Genomic DNA, 22589 nt, shown 5'->3' with positions numbered 1-22589 from the left:
TAATAAAAATACATTTATAAAAATATGCTTGTGGGCCATCTCCATGCAACCAGAATAAGCTTTTTTTTTAAACTGAAACCTGTCTTGAAAAAGTTTCATTTGATCTATTATACCATATGATACATTGCAAGAATCGGTTTGAAGGGAGAATCCTGTTTAAACGCAAATCGACTCTAAATCGAATCGTCGCCCCAGGAATCGGAATTGGATCGAATCAGCAGGTCCCCGCGGATTCACACCCCCACTTTCAGCCATGTCACTCAAATGAGTCATCTTCAATCAATCAATCAATGTTTATTTATACAGCCCTAAATCACAAGTGCTTCAAACGGCCGCACAAATCCTCGGTAGGGCCCACATAAGGGCAAGGAAAAACTCACCCCAGTGGGACATCGACCATGATGACTATGAGAAACCTTGGAGAGGACCACATATGTGGGCAACCCCTTCCCCCCCAGGGGACCGAAAGCAATGGATGTCGAGCGGATCTAACATGATATTGTGAAATTCCAATCCATAGTGGATCCAACGTAACCGTGAGAATCAAGTCCAAAGTGGATCCAATTAAGTTGCGAGAGTCCCATCCAAAGTGGAGCCAGCAAGGAACCATCCCAAGCGGAGGGCGGATCACTAGCGCAGAGATGTCCCCAACCGATACACAGGCGAGCGGTTCATCTTGGGTCCCGACTCTGGACGAGCGGTCCATCCTGGGTCCCGACTCTGGACAGCCAGTACTTCATCCATGGCCACCGGACCGGACCACAAGGGAGGGGGGGGACATAGGAGAAAAAAGAAAAGAAACGGCAGATCAACTGGTCTAAAATGAGGGTCTATTTAAAGGCTAGAGTATACAAATAAGTTTCAAGATGAGACTTGAATGCTTCTACTGAGGTAGCATCTCTAACTGTTACCCGGAGGGCGTTCCAGAGTACTGGAGCCCGAACAGAAAAGGCTCTATAGCCCGCAGACTTTTTTTGGGCTCTTGGAATCACTAATAAGCCGGAGTCCTTCGACCATGGAACATTGTACAATAAAATTAAGTAGTCTGAGCTGGGCAATACACATTTGACTCATTCAATGTGTGTTATTATATGACTTCATTTGTTATTTATTATGTAACTATATATTTTTTTTATTTCTTTGGTTAATGTTACGCTAATTTAAATGTTCACCACTATACAAGCTGACAGGTTACTATAAATAAACGGGGAAAAAAAAGGGAAGAAATATACCCTGCCATTAACGTCTGCAACGCCGTCTTTTGCTGATCGAGGCATGCCTCAAGTTTCATGACACATCCGGTTGGGTACGTCACTTCCGGTAGTGGTTCCTTCTCTCCTGACACGTCGCAGCACTTCTGAGTTGGCAGATCCCCGTCTTGCTGCGTCAAACACCATAGGTAGGTGCCCAAATGTTGTGAACAGTCATTCCGTCTGCACGAAGTGTTGGAAGTGAAAGCAAAAGGTTAAATCACCTCGTTACTTTTCTAGCGCTTTTAGCTAGCCCCTTGCTAGCGAGCTCAGTTGACTGTGTGCGAGCTGCTTCAGTCAAAACTATGTTGGGTTTTTTTTGTTCTATAGTTTGGAATTGGCTTTAATTGAGTTCTTGTACAAGATCCAGCACAGTCAACTATAAACTATTGCGGATAATAAAACAAACAAAAAGCCGCCTTATCCGAAAGCTGTAATACACTTAGCTTATGTGGCTAACAGCTGGGCGTTGTACAGGACTGTCTCAGAAAATTTGAATATTGTGATAAAGTCCTTTATTTTCTGTAATGCAACTAAAAACATGAACATGTCATACATTCCGGATTCATTACACATCAACTGAAATATTGCAAACCTTTTATTAATTTAATATTGCAGATTATGGCATACTGCTTAAGAAAACTCAAAAATCCTATCTCAAAAAATTAGAATATTTCCTCAGACCATCCAGCCATCATCTTCCGCTTATCCGAGGTCGGGTCGCGGGGGCAGCAGCCTAAGCAGGGAAGCCCAGACCTCCCTATCCCCAGCCACTTCGTCTAGCTCTTCCCGAGGGATCCCGAGGCGTTCCCAGGCCAGCCGGGAGACATAGTCTTCCCAACGTGTCCTGGGTCTTCCCCGTGGCCTCCTACCGGTTGGACGTGCCCTGAACACCCCCTTAGGGAGGCGTTCGGGTGGCATCCTGACCAGATGCCCGAGCCACCTCATCTGGCTCCTCTCGATGTGGAGGAGCAGCGGCTTTACTTTGAGTTCCTCCCGGATGGCAGAGCTCTCTATCTCTAAGGGAGAGCCCCGCCACCCGGCGGAGGAAACTCATTTAGGCCGCTTGTACCCGTGATATTGTCCTTTTGGTCATGACCCAAAGCTCATGAACATAGGTGAGGATGGGTACGTAGATCGACCGGTAAATTGAGAGCTTTGCCAACCGGCTCAGCTCCTTCTTCACCACAACGGATCGATACAACGTCCGCATTACTGAAGACGCCGCACCGATCCGCCTGTCGATCTCACGATCCACTCCTCCCCTACTCGTGAACAAGACTCATAGGTACTTGAACTCCTCCACTTGGACTCCACTCCTCCTCAGACCAAGTTAAAAAAAATATTAATGACAGTAAAACAAAATCAAACATTTGAAAATGTCAGTTAATGCACTCAGTACTTGGTTGGGAATACTTTTGCACGGATTACTGCATCAATACGGCATGGCATGGAGTCAATCGGCCTGTGGCATTGCTGAAGTGTTATGGATGCCCAGGATGCTCGAATAGTGGCCTTTAGGTCATTTGCATTATTGGGCCTGTTGTCTTTCAGCTTCTTCTTCACAACAACCCACACATTTTCTATGAGGTTCAGGTCAGGGGAGTTGGCAGGCCAATGGAGGACAGTAATGCCATGGTCAGTACACCAGTTACTGGTGGTTTTGGCACTGTGGACAGGTGCCAGATCATGCTGGAAAATGAAATCATCATCTCCATAGAGCTTTTCAACAGATACAGCTTCAATAGCCGTATTCCCATGGTCAAGCCACTCCTGAACTCTAGACAACGGAAGTTCCCTCAGTCAGCAATGGTTTGGGGAGCCATGTCAGCTGCTGGTGTTGGTCCTTTGTGTTTCATCAAGTCCAGATTCAATGCAGCTGTGTACATGCTTCCATCTGTTGTAAAACTCTATGGAGATGATAAACTTAAGATATTTAGCTTCAAATATAAATACTAACTAACCCATTTAAACCGACAACCATCAAGAATAACTCAAACTTGCCCAAATCCTTTAATTCATTGATAAAATAATACATAAAGCAAACTATAACCTGCTACCCAAGAATATACAACAATTCTTAACAAAAGAGGAGAAATGTAATCTTAGAGAAAAATGTATATTAAAACATTTGTATGCACGTACAACACTTAAGACCTTCAGCATATCAGTATGTGGAATTAAATAATTGAATGGATCAAGCAAACAATCTACTAAAATAATCCACTTCAAGAAACTCTTGACTCTTAGTGTTTACAAAGTACAAAGAAGAAAAAACATGATAAACATTCTGAATTTATTTCATCCATCCATTCATTTTCAAGATAATCTTACTCATCTCACCATATGAAATATAACTTACATCACCAAGTATTTATTTTTATTGTTGCTACTTATGGAATACATTGTGAACGAAGTGAACAAAACTTTTAGCAACTGATATGTAAAGGAAAGGGGGTAAGATTAAAAAAGCTCTGCAAGACAAGATTAATATAGGTTGCCTCTCTCTCTTCCCCTCCATCTTTCGGTATTCCTTTTTTTTTATCTGTAGTTATCATTATGTGTATGTATTGTTGCATTTGAACAACTGTATTGTTGATAATAGAGGTAAATTATTGGTATTGTTCATGATCAATAGCACTATTTCTGTTGGTATTTGTATTGCTCCAGTTGTAGTGTAAAAATGCTTATTGTCATTTCTGTAGTATTTTTTATATCGCTAACTGCTTGTGCTGGTGTTGTTCTATTGTAGTTGTCTTTTTGTTATTGTGTTTGCTGTTGTTGTTTTTGTCTCTCTGTGTAATCCCCCTCTTATCCCCACAACTTCCCCCTCTGTCTTCCTTTTTTTTCTCTTTCTATCCCCTCCTGCCCCGGCCCGGTTGCACCAAATGATAATAAAAAAACATTTAATAAAGTCAAATTTAAATAAGGCAACAAGAAAAGAATCCTACACTTCTCTTTTGTAAAGTAAATCTGAACAGCCGATATGGGCATCTACATCAACTATATGATTTGCCTGAGAAGCTGGAAAGGACAAAAAAAGCTCTGCGATCTTTATACTCCTTTTCGAACATTTTGAATAAAGGAACTGGAAATTGTGATGTATCATGTTGTATGCATGCATGCATGTTCGAAATAAACAAACTCAAAAAATTCACTTGATAGTGTATGTGTATCACAATTGTTATCAATGTAAGCAAACTATGATTTGTGATGATTATGATTAAAGAGAAAATAACTACAGTACAATTTCTGCCATCTTTTTTTGACAGTGAGAGATGTCGGGGTTTGACAACTTCAACACAGACTTCTACCAGTCCAGCTACAGTGTAGAAGACCAAAACCAGGCTGGCTACGGATACAACAATGAGAACCCCCACAACAAGTATGTGACAAAAGCCTCCCGAAATTGTCCCTGTGTTGACGTACCCAATGGCCATTCTAATTGTTTGCTCCACAGGCAATATGGCCAATATGATTATTCCCAGCCAATGGGCTACCCCTCCCCAGGAATGATGCAGCCCCAGCAGCCATACGCAGGACAGATCTTTCAGCCCACACAGACCTACACTCCGTCCGCGTCTCAGTCCATGTACAGTAGCAGCTTTGATGACGAGCCACCGCTACTGGAAGGTCTGTTGAACTGTGAAGCCATCGCTACCTCTTTGAGAGGGCAGTCTTGCAGGATTTGTTCTCTCCCTGTTTCTTGTTAGAATTAGGTATCAACTTTGACCACATCTGGCAAAAGACGCTGACTGTCCTCCATCCTCTGAAAGCGGCAGACGGCAGCATAATGAATGAGACTGACCTGGCTGGCCCCATGGTCTTCTGTTTGGCATTTGGCGCAACACTCCTCTTGGTAAATCACTGCTCAAGCTACAGGTGGAACTGACATTCGTATCAACAAGGCTAGTTTTTGTATTTGGATTTTTTTTTTTCCAGCGGAGAACATATACTAAGTTCAAGGTTCAAGTTTATTCGTCTTATGCAGAGTACACCACAATGAAATGCTTTTTTCCATGCTCTTCAGATATTGCGTACAGCGGGATCCAAACACTAGTTGCAGAATCTAATACACTAAATACAAAAAATTGAATAGCTCTGATGTACATCAATTACAAGACAATTAAGTTGCACAATAAGTCACAGAAGTTATGGTAGAAGTATCAGTACAAGTAGAAGTACAGCAGTCAAATACAGTGCCAGTGCAATATCAAATAGTGTAACAGTATGTACAGTATAGGAAGGAACAAATATGAAGGTGTCGACAGTTCTTTGGCAGTAGTGAAAAGTAGTATGAACAAAGGTAATGGAACAGTATGACTTCTTTATACTCTTGTTTTTACATAATTTTTACATTATTTACTATCATTGAATGAAAAGTATTGTAGTCCCGTAATTATAGTGGTAAGTAAAGTGTTTTTACATTATTTACAGTCATTGAATGAAGAGAATATTAGTCCGGTAATTACAGTGGTAAATAAAGTGAAGGGTTGCGAGGTATAGATGATGATAATATGAATTTGACCTACATTAGAGCTTTTAATACTATCGTGATAATGTATGTTAATAGCATATTCTAGCTGTGTTCCTGCAAATTTGACAACAAGCAAGCAAACAAACAAATCTGCATTGCAATGTAGCGTCCTTACTATTGGCTAATGTCTGTCCACAGTGTAAAGCCACAATAAATCCTCTTTTCAATGGCCCCAAATAAAATGTTTCATACAAGTATTATCTTTGGAGGACAAGTAATAGCTAAACATACATACACTACACACTATAGGGCAGTGTTTTTCAACCACTGTGCCGCGGCACTAAAGTGCTGTGACATACAGTCTGGTGTGCCGTGTGAGATAATCTAATTTCACTTATTTGGGTTAAGAATATTTTTTGCCAACCATTATTTATAGTCTGCAAATTATGTGTTGATGTTGAGTGTCGGTGCTGTGTAGAGCTCGGCAGACTAACCGTTCCAAACATTTTGCAGCTCATTTTTTTGTTTCGTCTGACCATCCATGTGATGTCAGATAAAACAAAAAATTATCTGTTTGGCCACAATACCCAGCAATATGTTTGGAGGAGAAAAGGTAAGGCTTTTAATCCCAGGAACCTACCGTTAAGCGTGGTGGGGGTAGTATTTTGCTCTGGGCCTGTTTTGCTGCCAATGGAACCTGTGCTTTACAGAGAATCAAATGGGACAATGAAAAAGGAGGATTAGCTCCAAATTCTTCAGGACAACCTAAAATCATCAGCCCGAAGGTTGGGTCTTGGGCGCAGTTGGGTGTTCCAACAGGACAATGACCCCAAACACACGTCAAAAGTGGTAAAGTAATGGCTAAATCAGGCTAGAATTAAGGTTTTATAAATGGCCATCCCAAAGCCCTGACTTAAACGTTTGGACAATGCTGAAGAAACAAGTCCATGTCTGAAAACCAACAAATTTAGCTGAACTGCACCAATTTTGTCAAGAGGAGTGGTCAAAAATTCAACCAGAAGCTTGTGGATGACTACCAAAAGCGCCTTATTGCAGTGAAACTTGCCAAGGGACATGTCACCAAATATTAACTTTGTTATATGTATACTTTTGACCCAGCAGATTTAGTCAAATTTTCAGTTGACATAATCAATTCATAAAAGAACCAATCTTCATGTATGTTGTTTGTGACCAACAAGTATGTGCTCCAAAAATCAAAAATACAAGAGTTTTAGAAATTATCGGAAACTTGAGACAGCCATGACATTATGTTCTTTACAAGTGTAACTTTTGACCACGACTGTACATATATACATAACTCAGGATATGTGAATATGGAGTTTTCCTAGGAGACATAACTGTTTGGCAGCATTCTCTGAGTTTTCATGAACTGTACATTGTAAAAATAGAACCATTTCTTCTTTAGAAAACAAGAATAAGTGTGGGCGACGCCGGCTACTGCAGGGACACATTTGTTTGGTTAAACAGTTAATGTGTGCATTTGAGGAACGTTAAGGGAAAATTGGATTAGCGAACTGACGACATTTGGGCAAAGTTGCGAGCCCTTATCCATTTTGCGTGGATTAAGTGAACAAGGTGTTGAAATGACGGGTTTTACAGGCAATGGAAAAAGTCTATCAGCCCTTGTTATAAACAAGTTAAAGATTTTCATGACTATCTTGTGGAGTTTACTGCCTTCTCCTGGAATGACTCTTCTTATGTGAAGTACAAATTGAGGTAAAAATGTTTATACTGTATATGTAACTAAAGTTGTATAAGCAGCACATTTTGAAAATATTTTTTCTAAAGATGCTGTGCTTCACCTGTAGAATAAACAAAAATGCCTGCCTTGTCTTTAAAAACCGCTAATACTGCTGATCAGTTTCTTTTGCCTTTTTTAAATGTAAGGAACCACTGAAGACATGTCAGGCCATCTAACCTACAGAACAGTACACAATAGTCCAGAAACCCAACAAAAGTAGGGCATGGCTAGTTGAAGTTACTTGTATGAATCATCAAATTGATTATACTACAATATGATTAAGCGGGTATCGCAAAATCATTACCACAAATTGGCTTAAGTACGGTTCTTCAGGGACCATTAGTGGTCTGGCAAGCAGTGTTAATACGCAACAACCACGGCATGATTTCCTACAAATGTAGATATTTGGTACTTGTGCCTTTTATTATATTTTAGCGCTCATAGGGAATAAAATATCCATCCATCCATTTTGTACCGCTTATTCCCTTTTGGGGTCGCGGGGGGCGCTGGCGCCTATCTCAGCTACAATCGGGCGGAAGGTGGGGTACACCCTGCACAAGTCGCCACCTCATCGCAGGGCCAACACAGATAGACAGACAACATTCACACTCACATTCACACACTAGGGCCAATTTTAGTGTTGCCAATCAACCTATTCCCAGGTTCATGTCTTTGGAAGTGGGAGGAAGCCGGAGTACCCGGAGGGAACCCACGCAGTCACGGGGAGAACATGCAAACTCCACACAGAAAGATCCCGAGCCTGGATTTGAACCCAGGACTGCAGGACCTTCGTATTGTGAGGCAGACGCACTAACCCCTCTGCCACCGTGAAGCGGAATAAAATATACAAAGGGAAGATTGTTCTTATACAGTGGGGCAAAAAAGATTGTGCAAGTTCTCCCACTTAAAAAGATGACAGAGGTCTGTAATTTTCATCATAGGTACACTTCAACTGTGAGAGACAGAATGTGAAAACAAAATCCAGGAATTCACATTTTAGGAATTTTAAAGAATTTATTTGTAAATTTTGGTGGAAAATAAGTATTTGGTCAACCATTCAAAGCTCTCACTGATGAAAGGAGGTTTTGGCTCAAAATCTCACGATACATGGCCCCATTCATTCTTTCCTTAACACGGATCAATTGTCCTGTCCCCTTAGCAGAAAAACAGCCCCAAAGCATGATGTTTCCACCCCCATGCTTCACAGTAGGTATGGTGTTCTTGGGATGCAACTCAGTATTCTTTTTCCTCCAAACACGACGAGTTGAGTTTATACCAAAATGGATAAATGGATGATACAGCAGAGGATAGGGAGAATGTCATGTGGTCAGATGAAACCAAAAAGAAACTTTTTGGTATAAACTCAACTCGTCGTGTTTGGAGGAAGAAGAATACTGAGTTGCATCCCAAGAACACCATACCTACTGTGAAGCATGGGGCTGGAAACATCATGCTTTGGGGGTGTTTTTTGCTAAGGGGACAGGACGATTGATATGTGTTAAGGAAAGTGTGAATGGGGCCATGTATCGTGAGATTTTGAGCCAAAACCTCCTTCCATCAGTGAGAGCTTTGAATGGTTGACCAAATACTTATTTTCCACCATGATTTAGAAATACATTTCTTTAAAATTCCTACAATGTGAATTCCTGGGTTTTTTCTTCACATTCTGTCTCTCACAGTTGAAGTGTACCTATGATGAAAATTACAGATCTCTGTCATCATTTTAAGTGGGAGAACTTGCACAATCGGTGGCTGACTAAATACTTTTCTGCCCCACTGTATGACTTGTTAATTAAGCACAATGCCCCAGATTGCAAACAGTGTCACTATAGATGTCTTCACTTTGTGGAGCTTCTTTTTGCAAGGAACAATTTATTATTCGTTCTTTTTAAAAGGCCTGCTACTGTCCCATTATCATTTCTAAGCTGATTTTAAATCACAAATCTTTCTTCCTTCATCTGCATTCCTCTCATTCGTTCAATTGTGTTTCCCCAGTCTGGTAAGATCCAATTTGGCTACGTTTACGGCATCAGCGCCATCGGCTGCTTGGGCATGTACTGCTTGCTCAATCTCATGAGCATGACGGGCGTGTCCTTCGGGTGCGTGGCAAGCGTGCTTGGTTACTGCCTCCTTCCCATGATCGTCCTGTCCAGCTTCGGAGTCATCTTCTCGTTACAGTGAGCGCCCTATTGCAGAATCATAGACGCTCAGGTTTTTCCCCCCCCCCCTAACGAAGTCTTGGCTTGCTCGTCCTCAGGGGCATGCTGGGAATTATCCTGACGACGGCCATCATCAGTTGGTGCAGTCAGTCGGCGTCCAAGATCTTCATCTCCGCGTTGGCAATGGATGGGCAGCAGCTCCTGGTGGCCTACCCGTGTGCGCTCCTCTACGGCGTCTTTGCGCTCATCTCTGTCTTCTAGAGCAAATGTTTCATGCAGGTTTGAAATAACGGTTCTCCACTTCTTCTGTGATTGCAGTGTAATTAGGCGTCTGTGCCACAATGACTTAATTACACCAATTACAGTCACAGAAGTTTATAACAGAGCCAATAATTCTATTTTGATAGTTTTTATTTCAACATCCACTAACAGTCTCCACATTCCAATGGGGCCATCTGCGCTTTTTTTTTTTTCGTCATCCTACATGGAGCCAGAAAGATATAATATGTGTGCTCCATCAGGGACCCAAATTGAACCAGCACCGCTTAACTAAAGGAGACAGCGTGGACCACCTGTGCAGGTGCCGCAATGTGCATAAACTTGACTTCCACGCAGGACAATCTGGACGTCTGAGGCTCTGCTCTGGATTCATTTCAGTCAAGATGCTTTTTGCCAAGACAACAAATCCAGTTTATGCTGCAGCTTTTTTTTTTTTTTTCGTTCAAGAGGCATCTAGCTTAATTTTTCATCTTTGAACTTTTTTAATAATGCCTCTCAACGGAACAATTATTCGTTCATCTGTGTTTATTTTAGCGTCCACAACACTTTTGTATACTTTGACGTGTCCTGTGTTGTCCGTGTCAAAGTGGGTTTTAAGGTGTACACTCATGGACACGTGGTGTTATGTTAATAAATAAGAGACTGAGAAAAAAACGCCATAGCTGCTTTATATGGAGGTTTCAATGGTGCCCTGCACTAGATAGTCCATGCAATATATTCAATGTTTTACCTTAGGAATTTGAATTTCACAGCAACTCACCATTACATTCACAATGCATTCTCCATTTAAAGCAACACTCACAATATAGTATTTGGTATAAAAATGATGATAAAACAATTTCTAAACAGGTTACAGATTACAAAAGCTGCTGATGTAGCATGTGTACAGTGGGTCTGGAAAGTATTTAGACCCCTTTAACATTTTCATTCTTTGTTTAATTGTAGCCATTTGTTGAAATTAAACGTTTTTAATTAATGTAAACTCAGCACCCCATCTTGACAAAAAACTAAGAAATGTAGATTATTTTGTGCAAATATATAAAAATTAAAAAAAATCTCAAACCACATGTACATAAGTATTCACAGCCTTTTTTCAGTACATTGGTATTTCACTTTTGGCAGCAATTACAGCCTCAAGTCTTTGAATACGATGCCACAAGCTTGGGACACCTATCAGTTTTGTCAATTATTTTTTGGAGCCCCTCTAAAGCGCCATCAAGTTGGATGGGAAGCGTTGGTTTTAATCCAGGGTGTCTCTGTAAATTGCTGCATTCATCTTTCCCTCAATCCTGACTAGTGTCACAGTTCCTGCCCCTGAAACCATCTCTACAGCTTGATGCAGCCACCACCATGCTTTACTGTGGGGATGGTATTGTCCTGGTTATGAATGGTTTCCTCCAAAAATGATGCCTGGTATGCACACCAAAGAGTTTAATCTTTGTCTCGTCAGACCAGAGAATTGTGTTCCTCATGGTCTGAGTATTTCAGGTGCATTTTGGAAAACTTTTTACAGAGTAATTGTCGGGTTCTTGGTCACCTCTCTGATTAGACTAAGATGAATGCAGCAAGGTATAGAGACATCCTGGATGAAAACCAACACTTCCCATCCAATCTGATGGAGATTGAAAGCTAATGCAAAGAGGAATGAGCAAAGCTGCCCAAAGATAGATGTGCCAAGCTTGTGGCATCGTATTCAAAAAGACTTGAGACTGTAATTTTTGCCAAAGGTGCATCAACAAAGCATTGAGCAAAAGGTCTAAATACTTATGTACATGTTTGAATTTTTAATTGCAAAAAAAAAAAAATCAAGATTTTTTTCTTCTGTCAGGATGGGGTGCGAAGTGTAGATTAATGAGAAAAAAACATATATATTTTTTACTGTTAGCAAATTGCTGCAATGAAACAAAGAGGGGAAAATGTATAGCAGTCTGAATACTTTCCGTACCCACTGCATGTGCAGTCAGTCAGCGCAGAGATTGTCTAAAGAAGTCTTTGTTAAAAAATTATTCTATACATTTCTTATTTTTTTTAAATGATCGATTTAAAATCATAACAAACAATTGCAGTTTAGATGTTTACATGCATGTTAAGATTTTTTTTTCATTTTTATTTCTTAGTTTCAAGTGATTTCTGTAAATAAAAAAATACATTTTTACCTCATAATTAACCTGAGACATGATTTTGTTTATTCCACAAAAGAATATTTTGACCTGAAATTTCCTTAGCGCTGGTGAGCACAAAACAATATGAAACATTTTTTCTCCCCTTACTCTTGCCGAGGGAAGGCCATCCTGGGCAATTACACCTGTGGCCTGTACTGTAGCTAAAACCATCATTGCATCCAAATTAGACCTAAATCCATTAAGAATATATAACTTAATTTTAATAGACCGTTACATAAATAAGATAAGTCATTAATTAAATTTGTTCTACTGCAATTTCTATTTTTCTCTTCCTAACATTTCAGTGTGGAAGGATGTTTGCCTGTCAGATTTGGAACAGCTAACCTTGCTTGCAGTGACAACTTCTCATCCCTGGAAAGTGTATATTGTTTTACAGGAGCAAAGCCCTTCAAAACGTTTACATAACATGTGGAGATGTTTGTGCAGGTTTAGGGAACACAAGGGTCCAATCACGAGAAGCGTCCTTACACTCACCCGCCGCAAGATGGCAGTGTTAGGTTCTACAAATATGTCGTTGGCCTGGTAAGTGTCTACTACTATCACTACTGGTTTTGTTAACGTAACATAACATAGTTTTGAGAAACTATTTCTACAAAAAAGAGCCTTAGTCATTTTGTAGGAAATACTTTGCAAAAAAATGTTTTTATCGTTTTTTAAAAAAAAAAGGTTTTTATTATTTCTTCGGTCAATGGTCAACAAAATAAACAAACAGTTTTTCCATAAACAAACAGATGCACATTCATAATCAAACAGTTGTACATTCATAAAAACTATTTTTTTTAAAAGAAGAAATGTTGCAGGCCGAAAGGGTTTAGGCTGAAGTTGAACACTTAGTGCGCCTAACCCTATAAACAAAGTCAAGTACAAGATGAGCTTCCAAAAAATATGAAATTTTCTTTTCACAACATAATATAAATACACATTGTACACAACATAAATACGGTTCAATCATATACACAGTAAAGACGTGAAATATCATTGTACACGTGGTAAACCTTTGCACCAATTATATACTATAATAGAAACAATTATACTTCCATTATGTTTATATCCCACATTTAGTTTTTGATTAACATTAATCATAGTATTAACTACAATGTTGATTCAAGAGTGATATATTTTTCCAAGACATTGGTCTTAAAGTTTTTTTTAAATGTGTGAATGGAACTGGAACATATTAAGGAATCATCCAAGCTGTTCCACAGTTGAACTCCCATAACAGAAATACATGTACTTTTTAAGCTCGTTCTTATGTTTGCTTTCTGAAAGACAGCTGAACCTCTGAGGTCATAGGTACTCTCACTAGGTTTGAACCTCTCCTGTAGACACTCAGGCAGCATGTGCTTATGAGATTTGTACGTCACAAGAGCAGTGTTGAGGTCAACAAGATCGTGCAGTTTTTAATTTAATAAACAGCATTGGTATGGTTATGATAATCCGCATAAATTCCAATTCTAATCGCTTTCTTTTGAAGTAAGAACATAGAATTAATGTTTGATTTGTAATTGTTACCCCAGATTTCAACACAATAATTAAGATATGAGAGTACGAATGAATTATATAACCTCATAAACTGAACTGCCTAGAGTGCCATGACTGTGATTTGTCATTATCGTCGACCATGTGTGTAAGGCAATGACAGATATATAGTCTTTCTCTCAAAATGAGGGCCCTAATACCGTTTGGGGATAATCCCACCTCCATCTGGCGGCCCTGTTCTTAACCAGAACCAGCAGTCCAGTTGACAGCTGTTGACAAATGGCTCTCTGTCATTCAATGACGTGCTTGCTTGTACACGAATGGATGAGAAACTACAGCAACACAGTACAATACAACCTACTCAAAGAGAAAATAACTTTTGGGGATGACAATTGGCTTGATTGTAGATCTTTTTATGTGCTTTAAATTAGATTACTTGCCGTTGAAAATGTGTCTCAAACTGCAGTCATGAGTTTCTCCTCATGAAAGAGTGACATAATTAATTGCTTTGCATTGCTTTTTACAATGCTTCTGTTATAGATAAGACCAAGAAAGGATTATCATGTTATATCGTCTTAAAATATTAAAAAACCCAAAACCAGTGAAGTTGGCACACTGTTGGTTTTCTGTCATCTTCATTACTGTCCTATAATATGGTCCCCTACAACTAAGTCTGACCTGAACAAACTTCAACTTGTTCAAAACAGAGCGGCTAGATCAGGGGTGTCAAACTCAAATACAGAGTGCGCCAAAATTTTAAACGGAACAAAGCCGCGAGCCAAGGTTGAACAAATTAACCTTTTAATCGGGACCCAAACAAGTTTTGCATTAAATATTGAACAAGCAAGGCTTATATAACTTTAGTGACATGCAAAATCCAGTTTCAAATAATAATAATAATAATTAAAATATCAATGGCATATCAAATAAAATTTAAATAAAAATGTCATGTCTTTTTTTCTATTTGCAATCTTCTGAGGTAAATATCACATTTTTTCCACAGGCTAATAATAAATTTGAAAATAAAATAACAATAATGAATGAACCAAACATTCAAACCTTGAAGTAGCAAGAGAAAATGCATGAATAAAACGTTAATTATTGGTCAGTTTGCTGGAAGTTTCCCAGAAGAGTTAGAGTTAGTGCTGTAAGGGTGTCTGGGTATTTGTTCTGTTGTGTTACGGTGCGGATGTTCACCTGAAATGTGTTTGTCATTCTTGTTTGGTGTGGATTCACAGTGTGGCGCATATTTGTAACAATGCTAAAGTCTTACGTCCCACTGGGTGTGAGTTTTCCTTGCCCTTGTGGGTTCTTCCGAGGATGTCGTAGTCGTGGTTTGTGCAGCCCTTTGAGACACTTGTGATTTAGGGCTATATAAATACACATTGATTGATTGATTGATTAATACGGCCACCTTCAGTCCCAGTAGGCAATTGACGTTGAATTGACATCAATTTGACATCAAATATTGACGTCAAAAAGACGTGAAAAATTAGTCGATTTTGCAAATCAAATTGACGCCAAAAGTTTGACATCAAATTGATGCCAAAAGTTTGACATCAAATTGACATCATGATTTCAACCCTATTCTGACCTTTCAATTATTACATAAACCCACCAAAAACAGGTATGCATGGCACAAGACAAGATTTTATTTTATAAAATACAGCCAAAATTGGCAGAAAAGTGATGGATTGTTGGCCGGCCACTGGTTTTCGGTCTTCTTTCCTTCCTTCGGCGCTTCGTCATGCAGGACTGATGAAATCTGTCAAAAAGAGCACTTGGGTCTTAAATAAACAGCATCAATGGTCATTTATTATTGCAATTAATTACACACATTATTTGGGAGCATGTAGAAATTAACAAAGTATTGCACCATAATTCTTATTCTGCCTCGGAATCAGACGCCAATTCTATTGCAGTCTGACCCTTCTTCCTCCCTCCACCGCCATTTCTGTCAGGAGAGAATCGCCAGAAGTTCCCCATATATTTAGTGATGTCCTTCTCAGTGGCTGACTGGTTGGTTTGTTGAATAGCACCTGAGCAAGAAAGAACAGTCAGTCAACACACTCAAAATCATATCACAAACCTTCTGATCCTGTTTGGGGCCAGGTAATAAATTGGTGAACAAACCAAATATCTGAGAATGGTAAAGAAATTTTCATGTAAATACCTATCATAACTTTACAAAGGCGTGTGACTTTGAACTTCTTTTTTGGTGGTGCCCCGTCCATGTTCAGTTGAGCCATGAGCCAGTTGGTGAGGACTCTGTAAGCATTCGCAGGGGGTGTATAAGTATAAGCATTAGGAAAAAGATACAATAAGATGTACCAGATGCTTATTTATTATTCATAAATGAATAATATTCAGTGACAATAATACATAGTATTTATTATTGTTTGTCTGTTCACTCACCTTTTCATCACATTCTTTATATTGTCCTCCAGGCCGGAGCCCCCAATCTTGCGCAAACGAGACGTCTGAAAATATAAACAAAGGAACCAATTGAATGGATACTGAAGGCCTGCTGGGAAAATTGAATACAATTATAATTAGGTGTAATAATGCAAGGTTCAGATAGGATACACTCACCAGTAGTTTCCGGTAGTCACCATCTGCAAGCTTTCGTTCCAGCTGTGCGAGTCCCTTCCTCCTGTTGATCATTTCAACATGGAACTGGGAGTTGACTGGTTCATACTTTTTCCCAAGGTCCGGTATTGTTGCTCACATCAATCAATCAATCGATCAATGTTTACTTATATAGCCCTAAATCACTAGTGTCTCAAAGGGCTGCACAAACCACCACGACATCCTCGGTAGGCCCACATAAGGGCAAGGAAAACTCACACCCAGTGGGACGTCGGTGACAATGATGACTATGAGAACCTTAGAGAGGAGGAAAGCAATGGATGTCGAGCGGATCTAACAGGATACTGTGAAAGTTCAATCCACAATGGATACAACACAGTCGCGAGAGTCCAGTCCAAAGAGGATCCAAGACACAGCAGCGAGAGTCCCGTTCACAGCGGAGCCAGCAGGAAACCATCCCAAGCGTAGGCGGACCAGCAGCGCAGAGATGTCCCCAGCCGATACACAGGCGAGCAGTACATGGCCACCGGATCGGACCGGACCCCCTCCACACGGGAGAGTGGGACATAGAAGAAAAAGAAAAGAAACGGCAGATCAACTGGTCTAAAAAGGGAGTCTATTTAAAGGCTAGAGTATACAAATGAGTTTTAAGGTGAGACTTAAATGCTTCTACTGAGGTGGCATCGCGAACTGTTACCGGGAGGGCATTCCAGAGTACTGGAGCCCGAACGGAAAATGCTCTATAGCCCGCAGACTTTTTTTGGGCTTTGGGAATCACTAATAAGCCGGAGTCCTTTGAACGCAGATTTCTTGCCGGGACATATGGTACAATTCAATCGGCAAGATAAGATGGAGCTAGACCGTGTAGTATTTTATACGTAAGTAGTAAAACCTTAAAGTCACATCTTAAGTGCACAGGAAGCCAGTGCAGGTGAGCCAGTACAGGCGTAATGTGATCAAACTTTCTTGTTCTTGTCAAAAGTCTAGCAGCCGCATTTTGTACCAACTGTAATCTTTTAATGCTAGACATGGGGAGACCCGAAAATAATACGTTACAGTAGTCGAGGCGAGACGTAACAAACGCATGGATAATGATCTCAGCGTCTTTAGTGGACAGAATGGAGCGAATTTTAGCGATGTTACGGAGATGAAAGAAGGCCGTTTTAGTAACGCTTTTAATGTGTGCCTCAAAGGAGAGAGTTGGGTCGAAGATAATACCCAGATTCTTTACCGTGTCGCCTTGTTTAATTGTTTGGTTGTCAAATGTTAGAGTTGTATTATTAAATAGAGTTCGGTGTCTAGCAGGACCGATAATCAGCATTTCCGTTTTTTTGGCGTTGAGTTGCAAAAAGTTAGCGGACATCCATTGTTTAATTTCATTAAGACACGCCTCCAGCTGACTACAATCCGGCGTGTTGGTCAGCTTTAGGGGCATGTAGAGTTGGGTGTCATCAGCATAACAGTGAAAGCTAATACCGTATTTGCGTATGATGTCACCTAGCGGCAGCATGTAGATGCTGAAGAGTGCAGGGCCAAGGACCGAACCCTGGGGAACTCCACACGTTACCTTAACGTAGTCCGAGGTCACATTGTTATGGGAGACACACTGCATCCTATCAGTAAGATAAGAGTTAAACCAAGACAGGGCTAAGTCTGACATACCAATTCGTGTTTTGATACGTTCTAATAAAATATTATGATCGACGGTATCGAAAGCAGCGCTAAGATCGAGGAGCAGCAACATAGATGACGCATCAGAATCCATCGTTAGCAATAGATCATTAGTCATTTTTGCGAGGGCTGTCTCCGTGGAGTGATTTGCCCTGAAACCGGATTGAAAGGTTTCACATAGATTGTTAGACGCTAAGTGTTCATTTAACTGCTCCGCAACAATTTTTTCAAGGATTTTTGAAATAAAGGGAAGGTGAGACACCGGTCGGTAATTTACCATGAGGTCAGGATCGAGGTTAGGTCTTTTAAGAAGAGGATGAATAACCGCTTTTTTGAATGCTAGGGGAACAGTGCCCGAGGAGAGTGATAAGTTTATAATATTTAGCACTGATGGACCTAATAATACAAATAGCTCCTTGATCAGTTTCCCAGGAAGAGGGTCAAGTAAACATGTTGTCTGTTTTATTCCATTTACACGTTGTAACATGTCCATCAGGAGGAAGAAAACACGCTTCTGGAACTCTGAAAGTTGTACACGATTAATAATTTAACACACCTCTTCCAGAGGTGCATAGATTCATACTTCTGCCAGTGTATTAATGACACACATGAATTTAATACTCACTTCCTTCTTCCATAGGGAATTTTGGATCATCATCTTTGGTTGATGTGGTGTACTGGTGCTTGTTCTTCGATTTATCTCTGGATGTTGATCTTGCCCTCTTGTGCTTGCTCCTCGATCGGTCCTTCGAACCGGATCTGTACATATAGACCTTGATCGGTGATTGGGCCCTGGCTTAGGCATAGATGTGAAGACTGGCCTTGATATTGACCTGGATCTGGACCTTGACGTGGATATTGACAAGGACCTGGATGTGGACATTGATGTAGACATTGACAAGGACCTTGACTTTGACCTGCGCCTGGAAGAGGACCCCCTTCTGTAAGAGCTGTTCTCAAACACTGCTTCCAGTGTAGCGAGGCACCTAAAAGAGAAATGATAGAAATAGACTATCAATTTAGTTGTAAAAATGAACATCTTGTCAATGTCATACAATTTTGGATATTAATGATGAATATTAAACATAACAATATTATTTAGTGCGGCTGCGGCTATAGTGGTCGGAAACCAACGCCGTCAGTCCTGGTCCAGCAGAATCATCACCTTCATCACATTGGTCATCTGCATCCAGACAAAAACAAAACCATATTACTTAGCAACGTTTAGGACCTGTCGCATGGGGTCACCAAAATGTGGCACTTCTTGGAGAGGCTGTAATTAGTAATTGAACTATTTGGTAAGCCCAATAAGATCAGTTTATGTGTGGCAATCCAGCGACTCCATACTAGAAACCACATTATCATACACATAAATAGTACAGAACTATGCGTCACATACTTGTGATAAAATCTGGGTATGTCTTCTTTTTCGACTTCCTCTTTTCCTCAGGCCCATCCTCAAATTCAGAGAGCTCTGCTGTTGTTGTGATGTCATATTGCTCACACTCTTCCCTGTTCGCTGCAGCAAAAAAAAACATCATTATCCTTATTGTAACATTTATTCAATACTTGTATACTGTGTGAGCAAACTTACTCGAGCTGATTTTAACTTTGACAAGAGGAAATTTCCTCCATGTTACTGTAAGCTCCCTCATATCGTTGAGGGCCTTGGTGGCATTCACCATATTGGGCCAGGGCACATTGTTGCCCTTTATCCAGCAGTTGGGGATGACACTTTCTTGCTCCATGTTTTTCTCCAGCCAGACCGCACGGGTCCATAGCCGCACTGTCTTGGTACACATTTAACCTGGAAAAAGCGACAACACTAATGATACTACTACTAATAATAATATTGCACAAGGCAATCATACACTGCATGCTTATGTGTGTGTATAAATATATATATATATATATATATATATATGTAAATTCACCCCATATTCTAAAATATATTCTAAAAAATATTAGCATCAAACAAAAAAATGTGTGTAATATGTATTTTGTTTCTTTTGGGGCTTTTGTCTTTCCTTACGCTACTGTTATTTCAATACATTGTTAAATATTTCAATATTATTACGGGGGGAAAAATAAGAGATTTAGGGCTATATAAGTAAACATTGATTGATTGATGATTGATATATATATCAGTGACGTGCAGTCAGGGTAGAAAAAACGGAATTGAAAGAAAAAAAATGTAAATAGAAATCACATTTTTAAATTGTTGTCTGTATCCAGTGATTATACCATAAAGTTATTTTCCATTTAACTTCACCAGTTTTAGATTATTTTTATTCAAAATCGCAGAATTTTCACATTTGCCGTTAAAAATACGTGCAGACTTGCGGTGAGTCAGCAGCCAGTTGAGCAATGACGCACCTTCGACTGTCCTCAACCACCAGCTGCGGTCTCCCTCCGCATCACTGAGAGCAAACCGGTCTGCTGGAGTGCCGAAACAAACGAATTCCCGCGATAATTTAACATGTTCACTCGCGATAGCGCGAGATAATACTCTGAATGAGGAATTACTATATAATACTTGTAAAAACTTATTCAAACACACATACAGACAGTCTCCGGACTACCGGAGATGACACGCAGCGCAGCCTGGGACCCAGTGGAAGCACACACGTTGAATAAAGTCAATTAACTACACGGGCAGACATTCATCTCCGACTGTCGCGTTAATAATCTTCCCCGCTCACGCGCTGCTCCTCGCGTTCATCCTGGCCTGACTTATGTAATATTATAAGGGAGGGAAAGTTCGTTCATGTGTGGACTATTAAGCTAGTGGCCATGGTGGAAGTTTAAGCTAGCATGCATGCAAAGTCGGACTTTAAAAGTAAAGTTCACCCCCACAAACATTGCCCAAATTGTGGAATATATAGCATGAATACACTAGCGGTACAGTTACAGTGCTACAGCTATAAAAATAAATGAATACTTTTACTTACCAAAGGAGACCGAGCTCCAACCTTCGTTCTCGGTTCCTGTTGCAGTCTACTCCCGCCGAAGACGATATGCTAATGAGGGATGTGCGTATCGATCCTCCATCCATCCATCCATTTTCTACCGCTTATTCCCTTTCGGGGTCGCGGGGGGCGCTGGTGCCTATCTCAGCTACAATCGGGCGGAAGGCAGGGTACACCCTGGACAAGTCGCCACCTCATCGCAGGGCCAACACAGATAGACAGACAACATTCACACTCACATTCACACACTAGGGCCAATTTAGTGTTGCCAATCAACCTATCCCCAGGTGCATGTCTTTGGAGGTGGGAGGAAGCCGGAGTACCCGGAGGGAACCCACGCATTCACGGGGAGAACATGCAAACTCCACACAGAAAGAACCCGTGGTATCGATATATCGATATTCACACGCTACTCATTTGGCAACACTTTTCTGAAAAAAGTATCGATATAAACCAAAAAATGGCGTGTGGGGGGTGCAAGCATCACTTTCAGATGTTTTTGATTACTTACTTAACTTACTATGTGCTGGGACACCCCTGTACCTGGCAGAGTATAGAGCTGGCCCAGTCACGTCACAGGAGACAGCGAATGAGCGTCGTCAACGTGCAACACACACACAGCCAGCCGACAGCGATGCAGCCAGGCCAGGAGGTCAGCACGGCCACAGATGCGGGAGCCGGAGGAATGGAAAAGCCAGAGACGCGATAATGGGAGACAAGAAACGAAGCGTGGTGTGGTGTTATTTTTCACCAGTAGACAAAGCCACGGCACAGTGCGAACTGTGTGACAAACAAGTGCCACACAGCAGCAACACCAGCAATTTATTCAAACATATAAAGACCACACATCCCGAGAGCCACAGTGAGCTGGTAAAAAGACAGGCTCACGCTGCTGTGAAAGACCCTGCACCGCCACCCGCAGCCCGACCTTTGACAGTGTAGTGATAAAGTCTATAAATATTCCGATCACAATCTACTTATAACATACACTTCAGGTGAAGGGGGAAATTATATCCAGCGTTGTCCAATTGTTGACTTAAAACAGGCATTGTTTTTTGTTATTTTTAGTAATGTTTACTGAATTTTTTTTTTTTAAATGATTATCCTAAATTCAAATAATTTCCACACAGGGGAATTTACTGTTAGTTGAAAATTGCTTGATTATTTAAAACAAGATAAGAAAGAGATAACATTTGGAGATTCTTCATCTTTGCATTACAGTTTTATTTTTTTCCAAGAAAATCTTGAAATATATGATTGAATGTGATTTAGGTTTTAATCTGTAACATGATTTTTTCCATTTCGAAAACATTAGCCTATTTTATATTTCATTAATTGCTAATTATATCACAAACTTTAAAAAATAACTGCAGCTTCTTGGGATTCTGATTCGACAGTTAATTGGAAAGCCCTAATATCTCATTAAATCCTTAATATCTTTCATAAAAAATACATTTTATCTTCCCTATTGTGACATGAAAATGTTATTCTTTTCAGATGAGTCTCATAGAGCACGTGAGATCACAACAAGCCTTGCCAAAATGATTGTGAAGGACTTGCAACCCATTTCAATAGTAGAGGACCAAGGTTTCCGGCATTTTATGAAGGTGGTAGATCCTCGATACTAGATCCCTAGTCGGAAATCCATGATGACAGGTGAAATTCCCAAACTGTACGAGCATGCACAAAAAACAGTAAAGGACTCTATGCAATCAGCAAGCAGTGTGGTTTTAACAACCGACATGTGGACTGCAAGAACCACTGAAGGTTA

General features: G+C 40.3%; 2 protein-coding genes across 2 annotated transcripts in view; both read left to right on the top strand.

Annotated features, from left to right (window-relative positions):
• The window catches only part of LOC133551686 (fibroblast growth factor 1-like), an 819097-nt gene that overhangs the window by 391848 nt on the left and 404660 nt on the right, over positions 1–22589 (top strand). The window lies entirely within an intron of this gene.
• yipf5 (Yip1 domain family, member 5) lies at positions 1244–10581 on the top strand. Its single transcript, XM_061898655.1, has 6 exons — positions 1244–1399; positions 4523–4635; positions 4711–4883; positions 4964–5109; positions 9485–9666; positions 9747–10581. The coding sequence occupies exons 2-6, from the start codon at positions 4529–4531 to the stop codon at positions 9907–9909; spliced, it is 771 nt and encodes a 256-aa protein (XP_061754639.1). The 5' UTR covers positions 1244–1399; positions 4523–4528; the 3' UTR covers positions 9910–10581.

The sequence above is a fragment of the Nerophis ophidion genome, linkage group LG04, assembly GCF_033978795.1.
Source record: "Nerophis ophidion isolate RoL-2023_Sa linkage group LG04, RoL_Noph_v1.0, whole genome shotgun sequence".
NCBI classification, from domain to species: Eukaryota; Metazoa; Chordata; class Actinopteri; order Syngnathiformes; family Syngnathidae; genus Nerophis; species Nerophis ophidion.
This window is presented reverse-complemented; position numbering and strand designations above follow the sequence as displayed.

Bases quoted from the DNA above. Each gene is read 5' to 3' on its own strand.
- yipf5 (XM_061898655.1), top strand. From the start codon at position 4,529: ATGTCGGGGTTTGACAACTTCAACACAGACTTCTACCAGTCCAGCTAC. The intron at 4,636-4,710 runs GTATGTGACAAA...TTTGCTCCACAG, and splicing joins AATGAGAACCCCCACAACAA to GCAATATGGCCAATATGATT. The intron at 5,110-9,484 runs GTAAATCACTGC...GTGTTTCCCCAG, and splicing joins TTGGCGCAACACTCCTCTTG to TCTGGTAAGATCCAATTTGG.